Genomic DNA, 22,502 nt, shown 5'->3' with positions numbered 1-22,502 from the left:
CCATGAAATCTAGGGCTAAGTATTAGTTGTAGGGCAGCTACATACTGTGATCGTATGACCTACAGGTAAGGTTTAAATTTTATAGAGAGACATAGACTATTGGTTTTTAGGCAACGTTGCTGGTCTTGAGAACAAGAACTATATACTATGAAGTGAACTTCATAAAATTGAGGGTGCGAGGACCTCTAACGTCTTCCTTCAAGTCCCGCGGAGGGCCTGGCGAGGCTGACCCACGCCAGTTGGGAGGACTCGGAGGGCTGTCCTGGCAGGGATCTCGGGGGCGGGGGTTTCGAACGAGGAAAGGCAGGGCGTGCAGTCCCCCCTCCTTTGACGCTTAAGTTCCCGCCGCGCCCGCAGGAAGCCCGATTGATGGGCCCCGCCTCTGCTACTTTTTCCTTCGCCAGCCCTGCCTATCCACATGCAGGTACGCTTGAAGTGCGTCCCGAGGTTGGTGGGAGTGTACAGAACGTGTGAAATCAGACGGGTAAACAGGAAAGGAGGCCCCTGGGGTTGCGGGGACGGTAGGAAGTTGGACCTGAGGCCTGGCAAAGAAGCGTGAGTAGGGTTCAAATGACTTTCGCTTCATTGTAGTTGGCGCTGCTTCCACCCTCGTTGGGCGAGGCGAGGCGAGGCAACGAGGGCTGCGTTAAGCATCTTGCAAACAGCCCAAATGCAAATCGGAAAAGGAGAGGTCGGTGCTCTTTTCGACACCGCTTAAGCCCTTTCCTTGAATAGTTCTGAGCGTCTTGGGAAGAAAGTTGCCGTTCGAATTGGTACCTGGCACTGGAGAAGCGCGCGAGTTAATGTATGTGCCTTAAAGGTTCAAAACGACGAAATTGTTGATGGTCTAAGAGTCTGACAAGTGAAGGCATCTGTTCTCTCTCTTGGGTAGTTGTAAAAGGGAGACTGTTAAAAGCGAAAGTGCGATTCCTACTTTGGAACGCCTGGCAGGAAAGAAATGTGAACCCTTCATGGAAACAGGGAATAGAAGATATTAGGGGGGGGGGATGTCAATTTCAGCTATCCGTGAACATGAGCAGGAGGCAATGAAGACCCAAGAGAAAATTCTTGAGAAGCTTTTTCTGAGAGCAGCTGATAATAAAAAGGGGAGAGGGAAACAGCCTTTCCAAAAATCAGTGGTGGGTATTTCCGTTTCTCAGAAAGCCACAGTTTATTTAAATCAGGTTTGCAGAATATTGGCTGAGTTTCACCTGACATCAGATGCTAACAAACTGCAGTGCTTTAAAATCTTGTGTGTTTTGATCAAAAGGTGGGATGTAGATAAAAATGATGCTTAAAAACATGTGCCAACCTTCTCTAAATGAGAGCTCTGGAAATGTATTGGGCTGAAACTATTGTTAGATGCAGGCGGTAGCAAGATGTGTGATCGGGAGCCAGCATTGTGAAGCAGTGGCGGACTTATTGCTGATAAGAAGATAGTAAGTCAAATTCTATAAGGCATCAAGCAAATAAAAGGGAACTCTCTAGAGTCTAGGTCTAGGAGTATAATTCCAGTGGCAGAACCAGATTTTAACTTTAATTCTTAACACAGGATCATAGCCACACAACCATGGAAAGGTGCATGAATTTTGTGGGTGACTTAACAGGTGATGGTGGATAATCTACCAAGTTTAAATTAAAATTACAAGCTATTGCTGCTGCAAGGTATGACAGAAGCTGAGTGCAAGCTGAAGTCTTAAGAAGGGGACAAGGCAGAGAGACTATTCCAGAAGACTGCAGAACTAACCTAATGTACTTTAAGGATAGGCAATGTAGTACTTAGCAGATACTTGAGGCTACAGTACTAACAATCCCCTGCCTTTAATTGTGTTAATTGAGGCTGATTGGAGAGGAAATTCAAGACACCCTGCATGCGGTAGGCTAGTGCAGTAGTTAGACAATTGGACAAGACAGACCCAGAGCGAAACTCTATTTAGTCATGAAGTTGTCAGACTGAGTTTGAATTAATCACTGTCTCTCTTAGGCTAACAATGATTTCAGCACCACAACAGCAATCACAGATGTTAGCTTTTACCTTTCTGTCAGCTGCCTGCTTTCTAGAACAGGGGTCCCCAACCCCTGGGCCGTGGACTGGTACCGGGCCATGGCATGCCAGCAACTGGTCCACACAAACAAGCAAAGCCCCATCTGCAGGATGCAGGCATCACACAAAACCACGCACTCTCTGGTCTTTCCATGATGCCCAAAAGGTTGAGGACCTCTGTTCTAGAATAAATGTCTTTAAGCTATAAATTATGGTTAAGCAGTTCAGCAAGACTATAAGCTGAGCAAAAGGCTAAGTAGAGTTTCTTATTGGCTAGGATGTACATGGAGTGGATTTAAAGCTCTGAGTTAAGAGGAAACCCAAATTGGTCTTAACTGATTTAATTTTCTTGAGCATCAACTGTGAGAAGCACTGTGTCTATATTGAAAAAATACAGCTCATCACAAAGACTCAGTTCACACAACTGATTCTCACTGCTAAATAATTTTATTTGAGAGCTTTCAGTGTATAAAAGATTTCCAAGAAAACTGGCTCTTGTAATTAAAAAAATACTTTATCTATTTTCTTCTTATCCATCTTTCTCTGTGTTTAAAAATATCAGCAATGGAAAAATAAATGAGAATTGGAAACAACTTTCCTTCTGTTGTTGCTGTATAGATGTAAGAATGACAACTCTCAGGATTTCCAGCTGGCATAGGTTGGTACCTGATGGATGCCAGCTCAAAGATGATGGATATCTTGTTTTTAGCAAGCTTATATTTGAATTGCCTAAAGGATGGAAGGATTTAGCCCCCAGCTTTAATAATGGAATGAAAATACTGTTTCTAAAAGTTAGGAGCCTATGACTTGTTTAGCAATCTGAATTTATAAACTTTTTCTTAATGTTACATTTTAACATCTAGCAGTTGGGCTATTAGAGCTTTTCTAACTGGAGGGCTCCCCCCCCACAACAAGTGGAAGAATGAACCTAGGAGAGCCAGTAGACTGTAGTAATCAGATTGTTAACTAGATGTGGTAATATATTCAGTGATTCAGATATTTATTCTAAAGCTCTACTTGGAGCAGGCACTGTCTTTCAACTCTTCCTATGTCACATATTTGCTATAAAAATAAAATAGGGAAAAGAAGATTGGCAATTCAGTAACTAGATCATGAATGACCATGGGAGGCCAAAAAAGCAGTGAGAGCACAAGCAACTTTCTACTGGCTTCCTCAAAAACTTTGCTTGTGGGAAGCTAGGAGGGAGCACTGAAAATCATGATCATGTGGCCGTGGCTAACTGTGTGACTGCAGGGCACCGCAGTCATCCGTAAGTGTGATCATGTGGTTGAGGGAGGGCAACCATTGGAATTTTGAATCCAGATTGTAAGTAACCCCAGGGAAGACCATCCTAATGTCAAAAGTTTGCTAAGTGACTGGTTGGAAGTCAAGAATTACCTGTGATTAAATAATTAAATACTTTGAATGTGCCCATTGTATCTCTATTCTTGGGATTTTTTTTCCCCCTAGACTTCTCCTTCATTTACTAATATGTATATAGTGGAAGATGTTGCTTGAATGAACTCCTCCCTGTATAAGTGCAACATGGTTATTGCCACAACAGTTGTGTTTGTTCCCCTTTTTTTCTTCCTTCTCTGTTCTGAAAAAAGGTTAGCTAAGTGGAAGCAGGGTGTGAGTAAATCAAGAAACTGATATATTTTTCTAAAATGACCAGAATCTTTTTCTGACAAGAAGTGAAAGTTGTTATGAAATTAAAGTAGTTCCAATTGTCCTATGCTCATAAAAACTAAAATGTGAGTATTTTAAATTTCTGTCCCTTAAAGAGTAAACCAATATAAAACAACTGGAACATTTTTTTTTGGCCTACCATGTTTTATCAGTTCAGCCCCTGTGGCTTAAAAAAACATGGTTTATGTCTCAGTGAAACATATTAAGCCCTACATGTGAAGCCAGCCATTATGGCTTATTTGGTAAATTAATTATAGTTTACATTAGCCATTGTACAGTGTTACCAGTAGTAGACTTACTTCCAAATAAGTATGAATAATTTACTTCCAGATGACTGAATCTAGATTTAATCATAATTAGGGTAGTGATACCACTGAAAATATGGGACAAATCAGAATTGATTTCAGCAGAACTGTTTTAGAGGTGGACATACCTCTAGCAAGATGACCATTGATTCTCCAACCTTAATCTATAATATCAGAAATTGAAATTTTATTTACAGCCAGGGGCCTGCAATTTAGTACAACACTAAAACAACAGCTAAAATCAAGCTCAAATAAAAGCAATAAAGCTCTAAGAACATGCCAGTCAAACTTTATATAGATGGAAAGTAAGCAAAATAAAGCAGCAAGACAAAGTAAAGAAAGTAACTATAAATTTATAAGGTGGGGGAGAGAGAGTGATGTCTAATGTCTAAATCATTAGGTGTCCTGCTGGAGTGGGCGGCTATAATCAATTTAGTGAAATGAAAATAAGTAAATGGGTAAATACCGGTAGGTGTTAAAGCCACAGCCAATACAAACTATGTATAAATTGGATGTTACCTTCTCGCCTCCCCAGTCTCTGCGCCTACTTAAATCTTCAATTTAGGTCGGGGGTGTCAAACTGCCGGACCCTGGGCCAGATGCATCATCCGGAAGCCGTGCCCACCCCATTGCTGGCAATGGCAAAACCATCCCGATACATTGTGCGACGTCACATGACATCGCGAATTTGACATGTCTGATTTAGGTGTTATGGCTTATAAGCTATACTTTACTGCCTAACTTTGTATATAAACCTAGGCCTTACTTGTTCAACAGATCATGATTTAGTAGTGAGTGAAACCAGCTCCCTATTTACCCTCCAGGAGATGTGCCAAGCCCTTTTTTCATAGGAATTTGGAGATAAGATAATGATGAAGAAGTTAAGAACATTCTTGCAAAATATATTAGCCAATATGTCTGTTAGATACTTCCAAATGTTTCTTTTTAGTTTTGGTTGTAGAACAACTATAACCACCTAGCAATGCCAGGTTTTAAAAAGCTGAATGTTATAATATACTATTATCTTTGCAGATTCATCAAGGTGAGGCATTGATTGTCTGTCTTGTTGAAATCGGCCCTTAACATATGCAGCTGCCCAGGTATGAGTTTGGAAAGCACAGCTTCTTATCATCATAATGGCAGAGCAACTAGCTGGTAAAACAAAAATTACACACAAAGCTACAGCAGGAGGAGATTCACTGTCCTTCGTAAACTTACTGAAAGTCCACAGAGAATTGCTAGTCAATCGAATCCGCAACACCCAGTGTTTGATTGACAACTTGATTAAGAATGACTATTTCTCCATAGAAGATGCAGAGATTGCTGCACAGTATTCTACACAAGCAGACAAGGTACAATATATATTTTATTTCAGTCTTTGGCTTAAGGGTAGTTTAATCAATAAACCAGGGGTGGTTTAATAATAAATCATGGCTTAGTACATTCTATAAACTGTCTTTACTCACAATTATTCATATGGGCAAGTGAGCAAGGCTGGCTGGAGGAACTAGAACTGATTTTTTTCATTTGTCTTCCACCAAATTAGGGATTAGTGCTGGCAATAGATAAAAGGAATTCTACCTAATCTTTAATTTTTTATTCCTGCCTCAGCATGTTTGATAGAAGGCATTTCCTTAACTTGATGGACTAATAGTATATATTTTTGTATGCTACTGATTATGGTTATTTAAAAGACTAGCGTAACATAAATTGCTGTTGTTTATATGGAGAGGATCCAAAGCTAAAATTCCTTTTCCTCATAATCTTGACTTGTTTTGGAAATAATTTTATAGACAAAGAGAGAGTGTAGTGTTTCTTGCACCATCATACACATGAATACTTTTTCCCTTCACTCAACATTCCAATAAACAAAAAATCTGGATGGAAAGAGAATATCTATAGTTATTCAAACAATGAGAGAGAAAAAATGAATTTCTGGATAAAAGTATCCTTTTAAATGCTTTTCCTTACCTCTTAAGAATTAATTTCTTCAGAGTCTGATGATCTTTGAGTTGTTTCTGTAGTTAATAATTATTAGTTTCCAGAAGGTTCTGGCTGATCTGCTTGATAAACCAGTTAAGCAGCATCTGAAGCTTCAAAACTTTTGCTGTTATCTGTCAAGAAACTGATACACAGGAATCCTTCATTATAGGTTTTCCTGGCTTCTGGTTACTTTTGTTTTTGTGAAAATGCATTTATATTACCAATATTGGCCAACTTGATAGTGGTCTTTTTCTTTTTCCTATTAATGTTCCTGAATTTTTTATATTTTACATAGCTCTTTGTATTGTTACTTGCTTAAGGACATAAAATATACAGAAATAAACAGACTGGCCTGGTTGCCAGCTTCTCCTTTTCTTGAATTCTGCACTTGTGTAGGCATCTGAAATGAAGAATTCTTCAAATGTAATATGGAAGCTTCCTTTGATTCTAGAAACTTTTTCAATCATATTCCGTGGAAGCTTCTATAGCTAATAGTAAATAAATAAAGACCCTCATGTCCCATTATAAATATATTTGTACGTGTGTGTGTGTGTGTTTGTGTGTGTGTGTGTGTAATAAAATAGTATTTGTTAAGTCCGGAGATAAATGGCGAAGGAGACAATTCATGTTACTGAACAGATCTTTATTCTCTCTCTGTCACAACTACCAACCAACAAGAGCAGAGGCACGCAGGCCTCTTTTTATACTCCCAGATTCCCGGGCAATCCAACCAATAGCAGGCAGTCTTTTCCCGCCTTGCGCATGCGCGCAAGGCCGGCGCCACTCAGTCTGGTCCCGGGCAGCTTTTGCAATGCCCGGGACTCTTACATCGTCCCGAGCCTGTTTCTGCAGGCTCAGGACACAACAGTATTCCTCCAGAAATTGAGTATACCACTTGTAGTTCCTGTCTCGCTTGTCTTAGTGTAACTTCTGGAATTCTCCAAAACTTATCACCAAATTATATTGGATGTTCGGAGATTGCTAAATATGCAGGGAGCAAGCACACTAATTGTAATTTAATTAATTGTAATTATATATCTAGCCTAAATATGCTTGAGATTTTTATCTCATCTTTACTTAAGGTCCGTAAAATTCTGGATCTAGCCCAGAGTAAAGGTGAGGAAGTTGCAGAGTATTGCCTATATGTCCTGCAACAAGCTGATGATGCTTACTATGACTTACATCCCTGGTTGGAGGAGATTGGCTTCCACCCATCAGAAATCATTTGTAGCAAAGCTGTGGAAAATACTGACCCAGGTAAGACATCCAGTTGCCCAAGTCTGTTCTTTTTCTTTTAATTTTTAAAATTAGCTTTTTCAATGTGAAAACCAAAGCATGATGATGATGGTGGTGGTGATAATATAGAAAACTAGCTGGATAAAACCAAAACTAGTTAAAAAGGGAAGATAGACAGGTAGTCCTCAACTTAAAACCATTTTTTTAGTGACTGTTTTCAAGTTGCAACAGCGCTGATAAAAATGACTTATGACTGTTTTCACATTTACAACTATTACAGCCTCCCCATGGTCACATGATCAAATTCTGGCACTTGGCAACTGGCATATATTTATGACAGTTGTACTTTCCTGGGATCTTGTGATCACTGTTTGTAACCTTTCCAGCTGGCTTCAGATAAGCAAAGTCAATGGGGGAAGCAAGATTGACTTAGCAAATCCATGATTCACTTAACACTGCAACTGTCATAAATATGAACCAGTTTCCAAGCATCCGAATTTTGATCAATTACTAATAGATTACTACAATGGTTGTAGGTGCAAAAAATGGTCATAAGTCACTTTTTTCAGTGCCATTGTAACTTCAAACAGTCACTAAACAAATTATTGCAAATTGAGGAGTGCCTATATTGAATTCCTTATAACTACTTGACACAAAACGAAATGATAGACATTATAACCATCACAAAAATATATATAATTGTATATAATTGTTATTTTAATATTTATTATTGCAATTGGGTTCAGAGTAAAGTAATCCTGTGGCAATTTGCAAGTTGGAAATATGCTAGCCTATGGAAAATGATGTTTAAACCTAATACATAAAATATCATCAGAAGAATTGTTAACCAAAGATAAAACTTTAGAATGTTAGAATAAAATCGAATACTACTAAAAGCAAGTCTAAATATTGCAATCAATCAATAACTGTGTATAAACACAAATACAATAATATGTACATTCACAAATGCACATATGCAATATAGTTTTCCAAAAACAGTTTATAAACTCTTTAAAAAGAGGACAATAAAATTAATGTGCATTTAGGATATGTAATGTGTGACAGTGTCATGCATGTGAAATTACGCTGTATGTGTTTGGGGGGGTAATCTCAATTTCCTGGCACACATTTACAGCAATTTACTTATGTGGAGGAAGTCTATATGTGTAAAGAGAAGTTTATGATCTAAATGCTTGGTATTTATGAGTGCATGTGTGTTTTTTACTATTATTTTTTGAATGCCAGTCTCTTAAAAGATTGCATAACTGGTTTGAAAATTCTCACATGTTCCAGAGAAACATGAAAGAGTAGAACACAATTTGGCTCCTAGTGATCTTTCTGTTAGATGAACTGCATTAAATTTTCATTTAATAATATTCAGCTTTATCTTTAGTCAGCAGATACCAGCAGAAACTTAAAGATGAATTGGGTCGAGAAACAAAGTTCGTCATGTCATATGCCCAAAAGGAGGACATGTTGCTTGAAGAAATATATTCTGCCAACATCATGCAGTTTCTCAGTCACAAAAATGAGAAACTCGGTAATGTGCATGCCTTAGAAGATCTACTTACTGACAGTTTTGGGCTGATCAATGAAAATGGAGAGACCATCTATGTCTTTGGGGATGCTGGGATTGGAAAGTCCATGTTACTGCAAAAGATGCAAAATCTCTGGTCCAAGAATGCCTTTGACATAGGGGCCAAATTCTTCTTCCGTTTCCGATGCCGAATGTTCAGCTGCTTTAAGCAAGAAGAAGCCTTTTGTTTAAAGGATCTTCTCTTCAAGTATAACTGTTTCCCAGATCAGGATCAAGAGGAGGTTTTTGACTTCATTGTAAAATTCCCTCATACTGTCTTGTTTACATTTGATGGTTTTGATGAAATTCATTCTGATTTTGATCTCAGTAGTATTCCTGAAATCTGCTCTCCCACTGAATCTATTCACCCACTTGCTCTTCTGGTGGGCCTCCTCAGTGGAAAGCTTTTGAAGGGATCTAGAAAAATTCTGACAGCCAGGACAGGGACAGAAATTGATAAAAACATAGTTCGGAAGAAAGTACATCTCCGAGGGTTTTCCAATAGTAACCTGAAAGACTATACTAAAATGTTCTTCAAAGATGAAGGATGTCAAACTTTAGTTCTGAATCAACTGGAAGCCAACCCAAATCTAATCAGTTTGTGTTCAGTGCCATTGTTTTGCTGGATTATCTTCAAATGTTTTGAACATTTCCACTCTGCGTTTGATAGCCATGAGCTCCCAGACTTTACTGTCACTCTAACGGACATTTTCTTGCTTATGACTGAAGTCCACCTGAATCGTATTCAGAAGACAAATTTGCTAAAGAAGAACAACAGAAGCCAAGAAGAAACATACAGGTCCAATAAAGAGAAATTGTTTGCACTGAGTAAAATAGCCTACGTGGGGATGCAGAAATCTCTCTTTGTCTTTGAGCAAGAGGAAGTCCTCAGCAACATCCTTGAGCAGGATTTACATTTAGGATTTCTCAGGGCAGTTCCCAATTATGAAGATAATGTAGACCAATCTTCCTATGAATTCCTGCACTTGACGTTGCAGTCATTTTTTGCAGCTTTTTATCTGGTAACAGATGAGAAAGTGGGGACCAGGGATTTGCTGCAGTTCTTTGCTGAATGCTCCATGCAAGACACTACTCTATCTTCATGCTTGCCTCTTTCCTGGTCAAAACATTACCACCCAACAGGAGGAGATCCTTTCCGAAATAAAGAGCATTTTCATTTTACTAATCTCTTCCTGTGTGGCTTGCTTTCCAAGGCAAGGCAGAAACTCTTGAGGCATCTGATTCCTCTGAGGATAGTCAAGAAGAAACGGAGGATTCTTCTGGCCTATTTTTTTGAAAGCATGAAATCTCATCTGAAGGGTCTCTCTCGGGCAAGGCTGAAAGAATACAAACAGGTGCAAGTAATGCCAAACTTTGTTTGGATGCTGAGATGCATCTATGAAACTCAGAGTGAGAAAGTTGGTAAAGGGGTTGCCAAATGCATGCGTGCCAATTACATCAAGCTGACTTACTGCAATGCCTACTCTGCTGACTGTAGTGCCATTTCCTTTGTTATGCATCATTTCCAGAAACGCTTGGCCCTTGATCTGGACAATAACAACATCAATGATTATGGGATTAAGCAACTGCAACCTTGCTTTAGCCATCTGGCAGTACTCAGGTACAGTAACACAATGATTTAATAGGAACTGATATAAGGAAAGAAGCTACTTCTCCTTGAAAGAATCGGGGAGCAGACTTGTTTCCAAATATCATGGGTAAATAACATGCGTAAGTTTGACATAGAAGAGAAGCATTTGAAGCTCATCTCTTTATTCTTCCTTTTTTTCCCCCTTCTCATCTACATAGTGCTGGTAAAATTGTCCTTTGAGTGACTCTAGAATGTCTTAAAATATTACTTGTAGGAATTATAATCAGCTTCTTTTAGAGATTGGTTTACTTATTTATGAATAAACTGCTTCAGTTAGTGGAAGAGAAAAGAAAGAGGCAATTTTGTTCTGTATTCAAAGATTGATTAATGGTATTGCAAAGAAAGCTAAATCTGCTAGTGCCTCTTCGAATTAAAAGGATCATACTTCTCCCCCCCCCACCCCTATAAATGGTGCTGTGAACCAGCTACTTTATCACATGTCTTTCTTTTACTTCAGGGTGAGTGTGAACCAAATCACAGATCAAGGTGTGAGAGTGCTTTACGAGGAGCTCTCCAAATTCAAAATTGTATCTTATTTGGGGTATGTACAAAGGATGAGCTCAGATACTCATTGTGTGAAGGGCGTGTTCCAATTATCAAGGGGAATAATGTGAAAGAGTAATGACTCACATATTTCTAGATTATTACCAGATCATTTGATCCATTACTTGATTGCCATCAACACACATTTATTTATATCCTACCTTTAGTATTTTTATATTTAGTGCAGCATAATGAACTAACAGAATAACAATTGGAAAGTTATTGAATGTAGATGAATTGAAGAGCACTTGCAAAACTAGGCTGAGGTGCGGTGAAGGTGCAATGCCCGATTCACTACATGCTAATAGATCCATTCAACTTTTATTTGCAAAGGTTGAATTTCAGTGTCCACAAACCTCATCCAGCATATCAAGCTGATAAAAAAAGAATATATGTAGCTCAGGATTTAACTGTGGAATCTTTGGTCCTCTCTGAGCTTAGTTATTTGCTTGCAGGTATTTCATTACTCAACTAGGTAACATTATCACTGCTAGTATGTGTGAGATTTGCTCTCTGTTTATATACTATAGCTTGCCCTGCCAGTGGAGTTGGTGGTGGTAATGAAGTTGGGGTGGTGCTGATTGTGTGTGTGTGTGTAGTGATTTTCCTTGGTCAAAGAAGTAAATACAATTGATTTAAGAGGCAATGTTTTAAAACAGAGGTGTCAAACTGGCAGCCCACAGGCCGGATGCGTCATGCGCAGACTACGCCCCCCCCGGCTCCGCAAAGGCAAAAAACATTGTGAAACATCACAATATGTCACGTGACACGATTATTTGACACCTGTGTTTTAAAAGAAAGCTATGTACCTCCTATCTGGTAATTTCTGTTTTAATGGGGCAAACCTATACTCGTCCACTTAGAAAAAATTGCCTTAAATTTAATGGGTTTTATTCTAACGTCAATCCAAAAAGCAGTACAGGTAGTCCTCGAATTACGAGTATAATGGAGCCTGCCCATTCCACTCGTAACTTGAAAACTCATAGAGTAAATCTTGTTTGAGGTACAAGATCATTCCCTTGCTCATTAAAATGCATGCGGCTCGTTAAGCGAACATGAGTTATCTCGGGGGGGGGGGAAGGCCATGGAGGGCCTTGTGCTGGAACAGGCCCCCAAGGCCTCCCTGACCACTAAGATACTGCATGCTTCCCCCTCCCTTCCTGCTGCGCCAAACTCACCTGGAAAAGATCCATCCCCTCTCTGCCACAGTTCTTGCTACCATCCAGATTTGAGGTTGTGGAACCTCACAGCCCTCCCACGACCCAATACGGGCTCCGGAGGCCTTTTCCAGGCTGCTGCCACCTGGATTTGAGGCCAGGGAACACTTCCACGCACCCGCGTGGCCCGATCCGGGCTCCAGAGGCCTTTTCCAGGCCCAATTGGGCCATGTGGGGGCTGCAGAAGCGTTCCACGGCTTCAAATTTGGGCAGCAGCAGCTGAAAAAGGCCTATGGAGCCCGGATTGGGCTGCAGGGGGGATTGTGAAAGCATTCCACAGCCTCAAATCTGGGCAGCAGCAGCCTGGAAAACATCTCCGGAGTCCAGATCGGGCTGCAGGGGGGGCGCGGAAGCCTCCCCCGGCCTTAGATCCAGGCAGCAGAGGCCTGGAAAAGGCCTCCAGAGCCCCGATCCAGCCTCTGGAGGCACGTCGAAGCGTCCCCCAGCTTCAGTTCCATTCTCTGTTGCAGAGAACAGAGGCCTAAAGTACCATGAGATCAGTAGCGTGAGATCTCACCCCACTGATCTCGCGTGCTCTTGTGTTACTTTAGGCCTCCATTCTCTGAGAAACACACCGAAGGCCTGGAGTAGCCAAGAAAGCGAAGGATCTCAATCTTCACGGTGAATATTGAAGGCTTGGTGCCTAGGGGCGGGGGTGGGGAGGGAGAGAATAATCAGGGTGAATGTTGCAGAGCCTCTGTGGTCACTTGTAAGAGCGAACAACTACCATGGTGCTGCAATATTTGTAACTTCTGGACTTGCTCGTAAGCACTAAGGGGTGCTTATCACGTAACTTTGAACGAGCGTTAAGTGAATGCCCGTAACTCAGGGATTACCTGTATATGCATCAAAGCTACTGAATGAGCAACAATCCATAACAAATCTTAAGAGGTCTGAAACTGTATGGAACTGCTTCTTTAATTTTTATTGATTCTTGTGCAAAGGAAAGAAGCTTATGTCTCAATTAGCTTATAATTGGGAAATTATATTTGTACTTTTTTTTGAAAATATATATTTGCTATAATTAACTTAATTAGTTAATACCCTGCTATTATTCCTTCCAAAGCTTATATAACAACCAGATTACTGATATTGGAGCAAAATATGTGGCAAGACTCATTGAGGAATGTCCAAGCCTCATCTATGTTAAGTAAGTATCTCTCTCATCCCTATATCATCCTAGTTCTCAAGTGATTAAGCCTTCAAAAATGGACTCTGCCTCTTCAATTACTCCAAGATTTTTCCATATAATCCTGCTGGATGCAAAGGTTAAGTATCTCTGAGCTTTGGAGCAATACAATTGTGCAGTATCCAGAGCCCCTTACATGGTGAATCTCGTTTGCATTACTCTACCAGCAGCTGCCATGATGGAGTGGGAGAAGAATAGGCTTGTTTGAACCCAGGGGTGACTGCTTATATAGCAAAAAAGTACTTCTGAGTTACCCAGTGAGATTCTCATGAACACCAATATGCCCATAAATATTAGCTTTGGCACCCTCCTGCTGCCTGACCCCATCTGACTTTAAAAATAAATATTAGATTCTTTTAATTGATGATGATAATGATGATGATGATAATGATGATGATGTTATCCATTCAATCATGTCTGACTCTTGGCAATTCTATAGACCAGGTTTCTCTACATCCTCCAATCTTGCATTGCTCCTGTGAGTTGTTCTAAGCTCTAGCTAGTGTTACCTTTGATGGTGTCCAACCACGGTGTTGTTTGGCAGCCTGATTTCCTTTTGCCACTGCTTCTTCCAAAATAATTGCTTTCTCCAGTGAATTCTCCCACATGACAAAGCCAAAATAAGTGAGACTCAGTTTTGTGACTTTGTCTCTTTTAATTAGCAGTGATAAATAAATGAGAAATGGCACGCTGCAGTCTTCTTGATAGAAGATAACTGATTAGCAAAACGTTCACCTATTTCCTCTGTTTGGTTTGGTGGCTTGTAGTGTAATGTGTGTACATGTATATTTATGTATGTATGTATGCGTATAGGTGGGTAGGTAGGTAAATACCAGTCTTTTGTTAGAGTAGTATCTGCTACCCTAGCAAAAATTTGTTGGGATGGATAATAAGTATTTGGGTGGAGTGAGGAGATCAGTGAAGGAGAATAATTTTCGTTAAATGGGTTTTTTTCTGGTTAGACCCATCGTGATAAAATATATAGGAAAGGGTGAATCTTCCTATAGGAGCCACTTTATGAGAACATCCATGCTCTATCTTGAAAATCTTAAGATGTTGAGGGTCTTAGCTTGATTATTATTAGCCTTGCAGTTATCATTGGGTTCCTCTGAGATTAAATTATCACATGGGGGTCCAGTTAATCAAAATTTATCTGACATCTGGTAGAAGTTGAAGGGTAATTCTTATTCCAAGATCACTGGCCAGAGAGGATTTGGATGATAATGGAAATGTTCAACAACCAGTGTTGAACCACCAGCATGTAAGTATAACTCCTTGGCAGCTTTGGTGGGAAAAATCTTTTTTTAGATTAATTGCTGATATTTCTGGCATGAGAAGCCGCCCCCCCAAAAAAATGATGGACACTGAGACAGTTCAGGAGTGGCTTTGGATTTGTTAAATCCAAGTTGCACAATTATCTTATGTCATCCTACATTTGAGGATTATTTGTATAAATTTGTATATATTTTATATCACTTCATTTTATTGTACTTTATTGTGGCTGATGCTCATGGTTGATATGGTCAATTGGCTAATCAGTGAAGTATATCGTATTATGTAAATGTGAGTAACCAGAAGTATCCCTGCAGACTTCTCTAGCAGTCCCACTTTATGAATGTCATGAATTGACAATGCTTTGTAAGTGGCAGAATCAGCCACTCAATATACAAGTAATCCTTGACTTATGATTGATTGTTCAGCAATTATTCAGTTTTAGTGGCACTGAATGAAGGGACTTATAACCTTTGCCCAAAGTCAATAGCCTCTACAGTGCTTCTGCAGTCATGTGAACAAAATTCAGCCACTTAGCACCTTTATGAACAACTGCAGGAATACTGTAGTGACTCCATATGTATCCCCCTCCGAAATGATGTCCACTTCTGGGATGGCACCACATGGCCTCCAATGTACAGAGGAGCTGAGGAGTGTATCATTCATTGTGGGTGCTTCCAAAATGGGGGTCATTTCCTATGGGACCATTATGTGGGAAGGCCATGCGACCGAGAGGCTTCTTCCCAAAGGTATACCAAAAAGGTATATGGTTGAATGATATCAAGAGCAGACTAGTGTGCTGGCTTTTTCTCTGAAGAATGTTGGAAGTTTCCACTTTTTAAAAATTAGCTACTACTTAGAATGTGGCAAATGTGAAACTGTGATTAATCATAACTGCAGAGTAGCAAAAACAGCCTAAGCTGGTTTAGGCATGTCTTCTCTTGCCGGATAGTTCTCTGCCAGTCACAGCAAAGATATAATTGATAGATATTTGCAAGCTGATGTCAGTTAGAAAGGAGAGGGGCAGCAAAGCCAGATGGCTTAAAACACACATCTGAAAGCAGGACACCACCATGGAGCAGCAAGCCAGAATATAGGTAATAAAGAAGGATAAGGATTGGAACTGAGATTATCAAATTATATGCTGGTGTAGGAATGGGGCATAAGGCTAACTGAGTCATGGTGAAAGGGCCAGTTTTTCCCAACACAATGTTAGGTATCTAAAACAGCATTGAAACAAAAATGTTTGTTGATTTGATTTCCAAATAATTTCTTTGCAGGATAGGAGCAAACAAAATAACAACCGAAGGAGGGAAAAGTCTTGCTTATGCCATCAAGAAAAGTAAAACTATGTATGAAATTGGGTAAGTATGGCATTTTTTTAAAATGTTCTGGTCAGAAACCAGTACAGGTGGTCCTCATTTAATGATGCTAATTGGAACCAGAAGCTTTGCCATTAAGAGATATGGACATGGCTATGTGACCTTGCTGCTTAGTGACAATACTTCTGGGAGTCCAGCTGTGGTCTTTAAGCAAGGACCACATGGGTCACTAAATGAGAACCGTGACTTCCTACTTCCAGCTGACTTCCCCATTGGGTTTACTTGTGAGAAACTGGCAGGGAAGGTCGCAAATAGTGATCATGACTGTGGGACACTGCAATGACCATAGGTATGAGGTGTGATCATAACTGCCACTCATTCAGCACTATCAGAAGTTTGAACCATCGCTGAACAAGTAGTCATTAAACAAAGACCATCTGTGACTTCATTTTAATATTTATGTTGCTAAGAAGTCTAGCTTTATTAATCCTCCTTTCTAATCTCATTGTTAGCTTCCTTTGTCTCCTATCTTTTAGAACTTTAAAAAAGATATCTAAATTTATTTATTAACTATTCACTGGACATAAAAGATAATGTATAAACAAAATAAAAAAGAAACAAAATAAACTACACAGAAGCAAAAATAATTGGGAACTATATTGGCAGCAACCCCTAAATAAATTTGATGAAAATTCCCAAAAGCTAATATCCAAATAGAATCTCAGGATTGCGAGCTAAATTGGGACTCCAAAAAAACAGAAGAAGGGTGGCAAACTATTTTTGTATTTTTGCCAAGAAAACTATGGGAGTGTGTTCACAGAATCACTAAGAACTGAACTTGATTGAAAAACTTTTTACATTTAAATATACTTTTGCAATCTTAAGGAGAAATACAAATTATAAATATCCATAGTCAATTAATCTGTTCAAAGAGAAATTTGCATAGATAGGGGGATCTGTCAGGAATTGGTTTGTTGATGTATCTAAAAAATATCCAAATCAAATGTGAATAAAGCAATCTGTACTTAAAAGGTTGTTCAGCATGTTTTGCTACAATATTAACTTTTCAGCCAAAGCTATTTTTCATGCATATAAATATAGTTATAGTAAATATGGCAGTTAGCAATGAAAATTTAATTAATTTCTAATTTAATTGGAATTGTATAAGCGTTAGTTGACAGAGCTCACTAGCTGACTTTGGGCAATTTTTTCTCTCACAGGTTAATGTTGTTAGGGATAAAACAAGGGGAGACGAGACTTTAGTCTTGAACTTACAGAGAAAAACCAGGAAAGAAATGCAACATATAAAAATATGCACTTGCAAATTTGTTTTCCAAACAAATGAGTTTAGATTTTTTAAATTCATTCTGTTCCATATAATGTAAACCAGATGTACAGTGTCTATGAAGATTCTCAATCATCCAGGTCATGATTGTCCCAAAGGTGCTTTTTCAAGAAGCAACTGATTTCGTATCCCTCCTCCTCTGTTGAACAATCTCCAGTCTACAACACAGTCCTTTCAGCAATTCCAAGAAGGCTCCACATCCATTTGCATCACTCAGGTGACCTTGAGGACACAGATAAACCTCCAGGTGGCCTCAACAACTGTCTAAAAGAATGCAAATGACCAGCTGTTTGCAAGGAATATTAATCCTTCCATTCCCCACCATCCAGTCAGAGCTAAAGAAGCTTCTTGGACGAGAAGCAAAACATCTTCAAAGAAAAACAAGAAAGTCCAGTTGTGTCTTGAAAAAGCACTTTTGGGACATCAGGTACAGGTATTCCTTGATTTATGGCCACAATTTGGGACCAGAATTTCCATTGTAAGTCATTGCCATCATAAGGTGAGTCATCTTGTGACTGAACCTGATTTTACTGCCATTTTTATGACAGTCATAAGAATCGTGGTTATAATTCAAGCCATGCAGTTATTAGTGCAAATCCAGCTAAGCAATAGTTTTTGTCAGAAACCAGCAAAAAAACATTACAAATCTTGATCACAGGATACTGCAACAGATTGTAAATCAGTTGCTAAGTACCCAAAATATGATCACATGATTGCAGGGATGAGGCGACAGACATAAGTTCAAATTTAAGTTGTAATTGACTTTTTCAGAGATTGTCATTAATTCAAGCCATCATTAAGAAAATGGTTGTAAGTGAACGACTACCTGTATCTAACCTATAGATTATTGAAAAAGCCACAGTTGACCTAGTTCATATATTATGCTATACTGAACCAACTTCTCCCATCCTAAGCACTTTCCCTGTATGAGGACTCCAATATCCTGAATTCTCAACTAGTATGATTCTGATGGCTTATTATTATAATGTGTAAAGTTAGAAACTAGAAGGTGTGAGTTCTAGTCCTGCTTTAGGCATGAAAGCCAGCTGAGTGACTTTATTTATTTATTTATTTATTTAATTTAATTTATATGCCGCCCTTCTCCCGACGGGACTCAGGGCGGCGCACAACATATTTAAAACAAAACATAAATACATTCCCCCCCCGATAAAACCGAATTAAATCAAATTTTAAAGTTGTGTCTCTGTCAAATTGCTAAAAAATAAACCCCGTATAAAATCCTCCCTAGGTCAGGTCCGCTTGCTGNCGAGTCATGGACCAGATCCTCCGGATAAGGCCCAAGCTCCGTCAGGAACCTCTCTGGGTCCATCAGTCGCCTGGGACGGAACCATCTAGGCGGTTCCGTCTCCCTGCGGCGGGGGGGCGCGGTCCGGAAGTCCATCCTTAGGAGAGAATGGTCTGACCATGACAAGGGCTCGATAACTATTTCCCCTAATGTCAGATCACTTTGGGCCAGTCACTCTGCCTCAGCTTAATTTATCTTAAGGGCCTGCTATTATGGAGAAAAAATACGGATAGGAGCATTAAGTATGCATGCTGGATTGAGTTATTTATAAAAATAATAAAGGCAGGATTTTAAAAAATATTTTAAAAAGTCCATGATGGTAATGTTCTTTAATGTACCTGGTCTTTTTGTCTTTGGCAGAATGTGGGGTAACAAGATTGGGGATGAAGGAGCAAAGGCTTTTGCAGAGGCACTGAAAAATCACCCCACCTTAACCAATATCAGGTAAAATATTTATGAGTAGACTGATATTCATGCCATATGTCCCCCCCCAAAGGCCCGCTAGATTTCAGAATTGTTCAATGTGCATTGCAAAACTAGCATGAACCTTTTGTGCAGAATCTCAGTATCCTGGTGTCACTTCGATGTTACCTCTCTTTTCTTCTTCATCCTATCCTCCAGAGCATTACAAAGCCATTTTTTTAAATTCCCCACAATGCCTTTGCCAGAAACCTACTTACACGGTTATAGTATTGGAAAAAATTCAAAGCCTGGCTAGGTAGAACAACCAAATACTCTTTGGAGAAATACCTTTGCGGACAGTTGGGTCACCTTTCTGCAGGCCTCAGATTCTACTCTGATCATGGTCACTCAAAATCGCTATTAGAATTTCCTCCCATTTGGAGATAATTAAATGTGAAAAATTAAATGGGCATATCAAACCTAAAAAATAAAATTTCCTTCTACCAAAAATCTCTTTTCTGCCATCAAGTAATTTGTCTAGATTTTAATTATAATAATAATGATGATGATAAAGTTGGAAGGGATTTTGCAGGTCATCTAGTCCAACCCCCTGCTCAGGCAGGTAACCCTATACCATTTTGGACAAATGGCTGTCCAGTTTCTTCTTAAAAACTTCCAGTGTTGGCGCATTCACTGCTTCTGGAGGCAGGTTGTTCCACTGGTTAATTGTTCTAACTGTCAGGAAGTTTCTCCTTAGTACTAGGTTGCTTTTCTCTTTGATCAGTTTCCATCCGTTGCTTCTCGTACTGCCTTCAGGCGCCTTGGAGAATAGCTTGACTCCCTCTTCTTTGTGGCAGCCCCTGAGATATTGGAACACTGCTATCATGTCCCCCCTCGTCCTTCTCTTCGTTAAACTAGACATACCCAATTCCAGCAACTGTTCCTTATATGTTTTAGCCTCCAGTCCCCTAATCATCTTTGTTGCTCTTCTCTGTACTCTTTCTAGAGTCTCAACATCTTTTTTACATCGTGGTGACCAAAACTGGATGCAGTATTCCAAGTGTGGCCTTACCACACTTAGATATGATAGCCCAAAACATGGATTATACAGTCACACTCTGGGATCCCCCCCCCCACATATAAGTACAGCTCTGAGACCCCAGTAGATCAACCAGTTCAAAAGAAGACATGAGCTTTTTTGAAAAGGAATTGTGGCACCTGTGGAAGTCTAGAGCAGAGGTCTCCAACCTTTTTGATTTGACAGCCCGGAAAGGGAGGCAGGCACCGGTACGTGCACGTGTGCAAATGGACCGTGTGCGTGCTCAAAAATGAGTCCGATACGCACGTGCACAAATGGGCTGCGCATGAGCGCATGTGCATACACAAGCAGCTGTCATGAGCGCATGCGCACATCCAAATGGCCACACATGAGCACATGCCCACATGCAAATTGGGCTGTGTGGGTGCTAGTGCTGCAAATGGGATAGCACTAGCACTGGCGGGATACTATGGGCGGCACTAGTACCTAGCGCTGATGGGATGCTCAGGGCAGCACTAGTGCCGGTGAGATGCTCGGGGGCAGGGTTGCGCTAGCGCCAGTGGGATGCTCGGCAGCACTAGCGCCGGTGGGATGCTAGGGGTCAGGGTGGCGCTAGTGCCGGTGGGACACTTGGGGCGGGGTGCTAGCGCCAATGGGATGCTTGGGGTGGTGCTAGCATGAGTGTGAGCCATGGTAGTGGGCCATGTCCCACAGGTTGGGGACCCCTGGTCTAGAGGAGCTGATAAACATTTGGCAATGGATTTTAAAGAATAAAGTAGAGCATCAACCATTTAAAACTTCAAATGTAAATGATGTTTTACAGTGTGACAGTTAGAAAATGATATTGTCAGTCTACATTTGACTATACAAAAATCCATTAAAACAAAATAGGCATTGGCATCCCCTCAAAATTTAACAAGGAGACTTTTAAAATACAACATTCCATCTGCTGATTTAAATAAAAAATGTAGGCATTTCTAATTCCTCCACAAGATGGCAGGCTTTACTGGATTTCTTTTGGATAAATGACAGTAGCTATGCATATTTTTTAAAAAGGCAGACACGTAAGCTCAGTGGCATAAATGCACTCAACAGTAGGAGGGCTTTCATATGGAAAAATATAAAAATAAAATTGGCCTCATTGAAGGAACATCCCCCCAGAGGAACCTATGCATTTTTCTAAGGTGGCAGAGGTGGGTAGGGCAACAGATCACGACATCCAATTTCAATACTTATTGACTAAGCTAACCATTAGATGACAGCACAGATACCGTATTTGCTGTCATCATCGTTATCCAGATTTTTGCAGCCCAGATCTGATTATCCTAGGACACACCCAATGTGTCACTCCAATAAAACATCCTAAACCATCATTGCTTCCATTCCTTACTAAGTATAAATCCCAGTAATTGGGACAGGCCTGCTTTTTCCTGTCACCTTCTGCAATCCTGTCCCCTATAGATGTTTTGAAACTACAACTTCCAGAGTTCCCAGCTAGTGTGTAAAACAGCTTGAGAGGAAAATTACTGAATCTAGGCCCTGAGAATGTACTCAGTCATGTCACTCACCAGATACCTTTAGAAAGAGTCATGATCTTATTAATGATGATGTACATTCTGTAAGCAAAGACATTTTCCCCCTAGGTTCCAATAAAAATACTTTTGCCCAAGGGCTCTGTTGAAGAAAGAACTCTTATTGATTTCTACTTCACGCATGTTCAACCGGCAACCCCCAGCCCACTTGCTCCCCTGAACAATTAGTTATGTGGCCCCACAAGATAATAAAATATTAAAAAATAAAGGAAGTTTGTTATTCATATACATTAACTATAATATATATATATGTGTGTGTGTGTGTGTATGTATATATATATATATATGTATATATGTGTGTGTATGTATATATATATACACACACACATACACACACACACACACACACACATATATATATATATATATATATACAGGGCTTTTTTTCTCAGAGTTTTCCACCGCCTTGAGTTTGGACCGGTGCGGGAGTAGTTTGGGATCCTGGCGGGGAAATCTCTTGTCCTTACGTTCATTTTAAACCCTCCCCGATAAAGGCCACACCCTCCCCGATAAAGGCCACGCCGGCCGGGCCTTTTTCCACGGCCTTGCGCCAAGGCGGCGCAAGGCCGACAAAAAAAGCCCTGTATATATATGAATGCTTTTTTCTTTTAGAGCACCCTGTCGGCCCAAATATGGGAAAGACTTCTCTTTCCCATATTTGGGCCGACAGGGTGCTCTAAAAGAAAAAAGCATTCATCCTCTTCCCCTGTCTCTTGTAGCTAACAAAAGTGAGAAAGAGCCTGTGGCCTAGTGGCTAACATCTCTGCTTAACATGCAGACAGCCCAGGTTC

At 40.0% G+C, this 22,502-nt stretch overlaps 1 protein-coding gene across 1 annotated transcript in view; it reads left to right on the top strand.

The window, feature by feature from the left end:
- The first annotated feature begins 5,109 nt into the window (after positions 1-5,109).
- Positions 5,110-22,502, top strand: part of NOD1 (nucleotide binding oligomerization domain containing 1) — a 29,525-nt gene continuing 12,132 nt past the window's right edge. The window contains exons 1-7 of the mRNA XM_015823217.1: positions 5,110-5,390; positions 7,104-7,278; positions 8,651-10,454; positions 10,942-11,025; positions 13,311-13,394; positions 15,986-16,069; positions 19,039-19,122. Coding sequence (XP_015678703.1) covers positions 5,175-5,390; positions 7,104-7,278; positions 8,651-10,454; positions 10,942-11,025; positions 13,311-13,394; positions 15,986-16,069; positions 19,039-19,122 — 2,531 coding nt within the window. The 5' untranslated portion in view covers positions 5,110-5,174. The remainder of the gene's footprint in view (positions 5,391-7,103; positions 7,279-8,650; positions 10,455-10,941; positions 11,026-13,310; positions 13,395-15,985; positions 16,070-19,038; positions 19,123-22,502) is intronic.

This window comes from Protobothrops mucrosquamatus, unplaced genomic scaffold (genome assembly GCF_001527695.2).
Source record: "Protobothrops mucrosquamatus isolate PMUCROS unplaced genomic scaffold, P.Mucros_1.0 scaffold_177, whole genome shotgun sequence".
Classification (NCBI taxonomy): Eukaryota; Metazoa; Chordata; class Lepidosauria; order Squamata; family Viperidae; genus Protobothrops; species Protobothrops mucrosquamatus.
The sequence above is the reverse complement of the archived record's forward strand: the minus strand, read 5'-3'. Positions and strand labels throughout refer to the sequence as shown.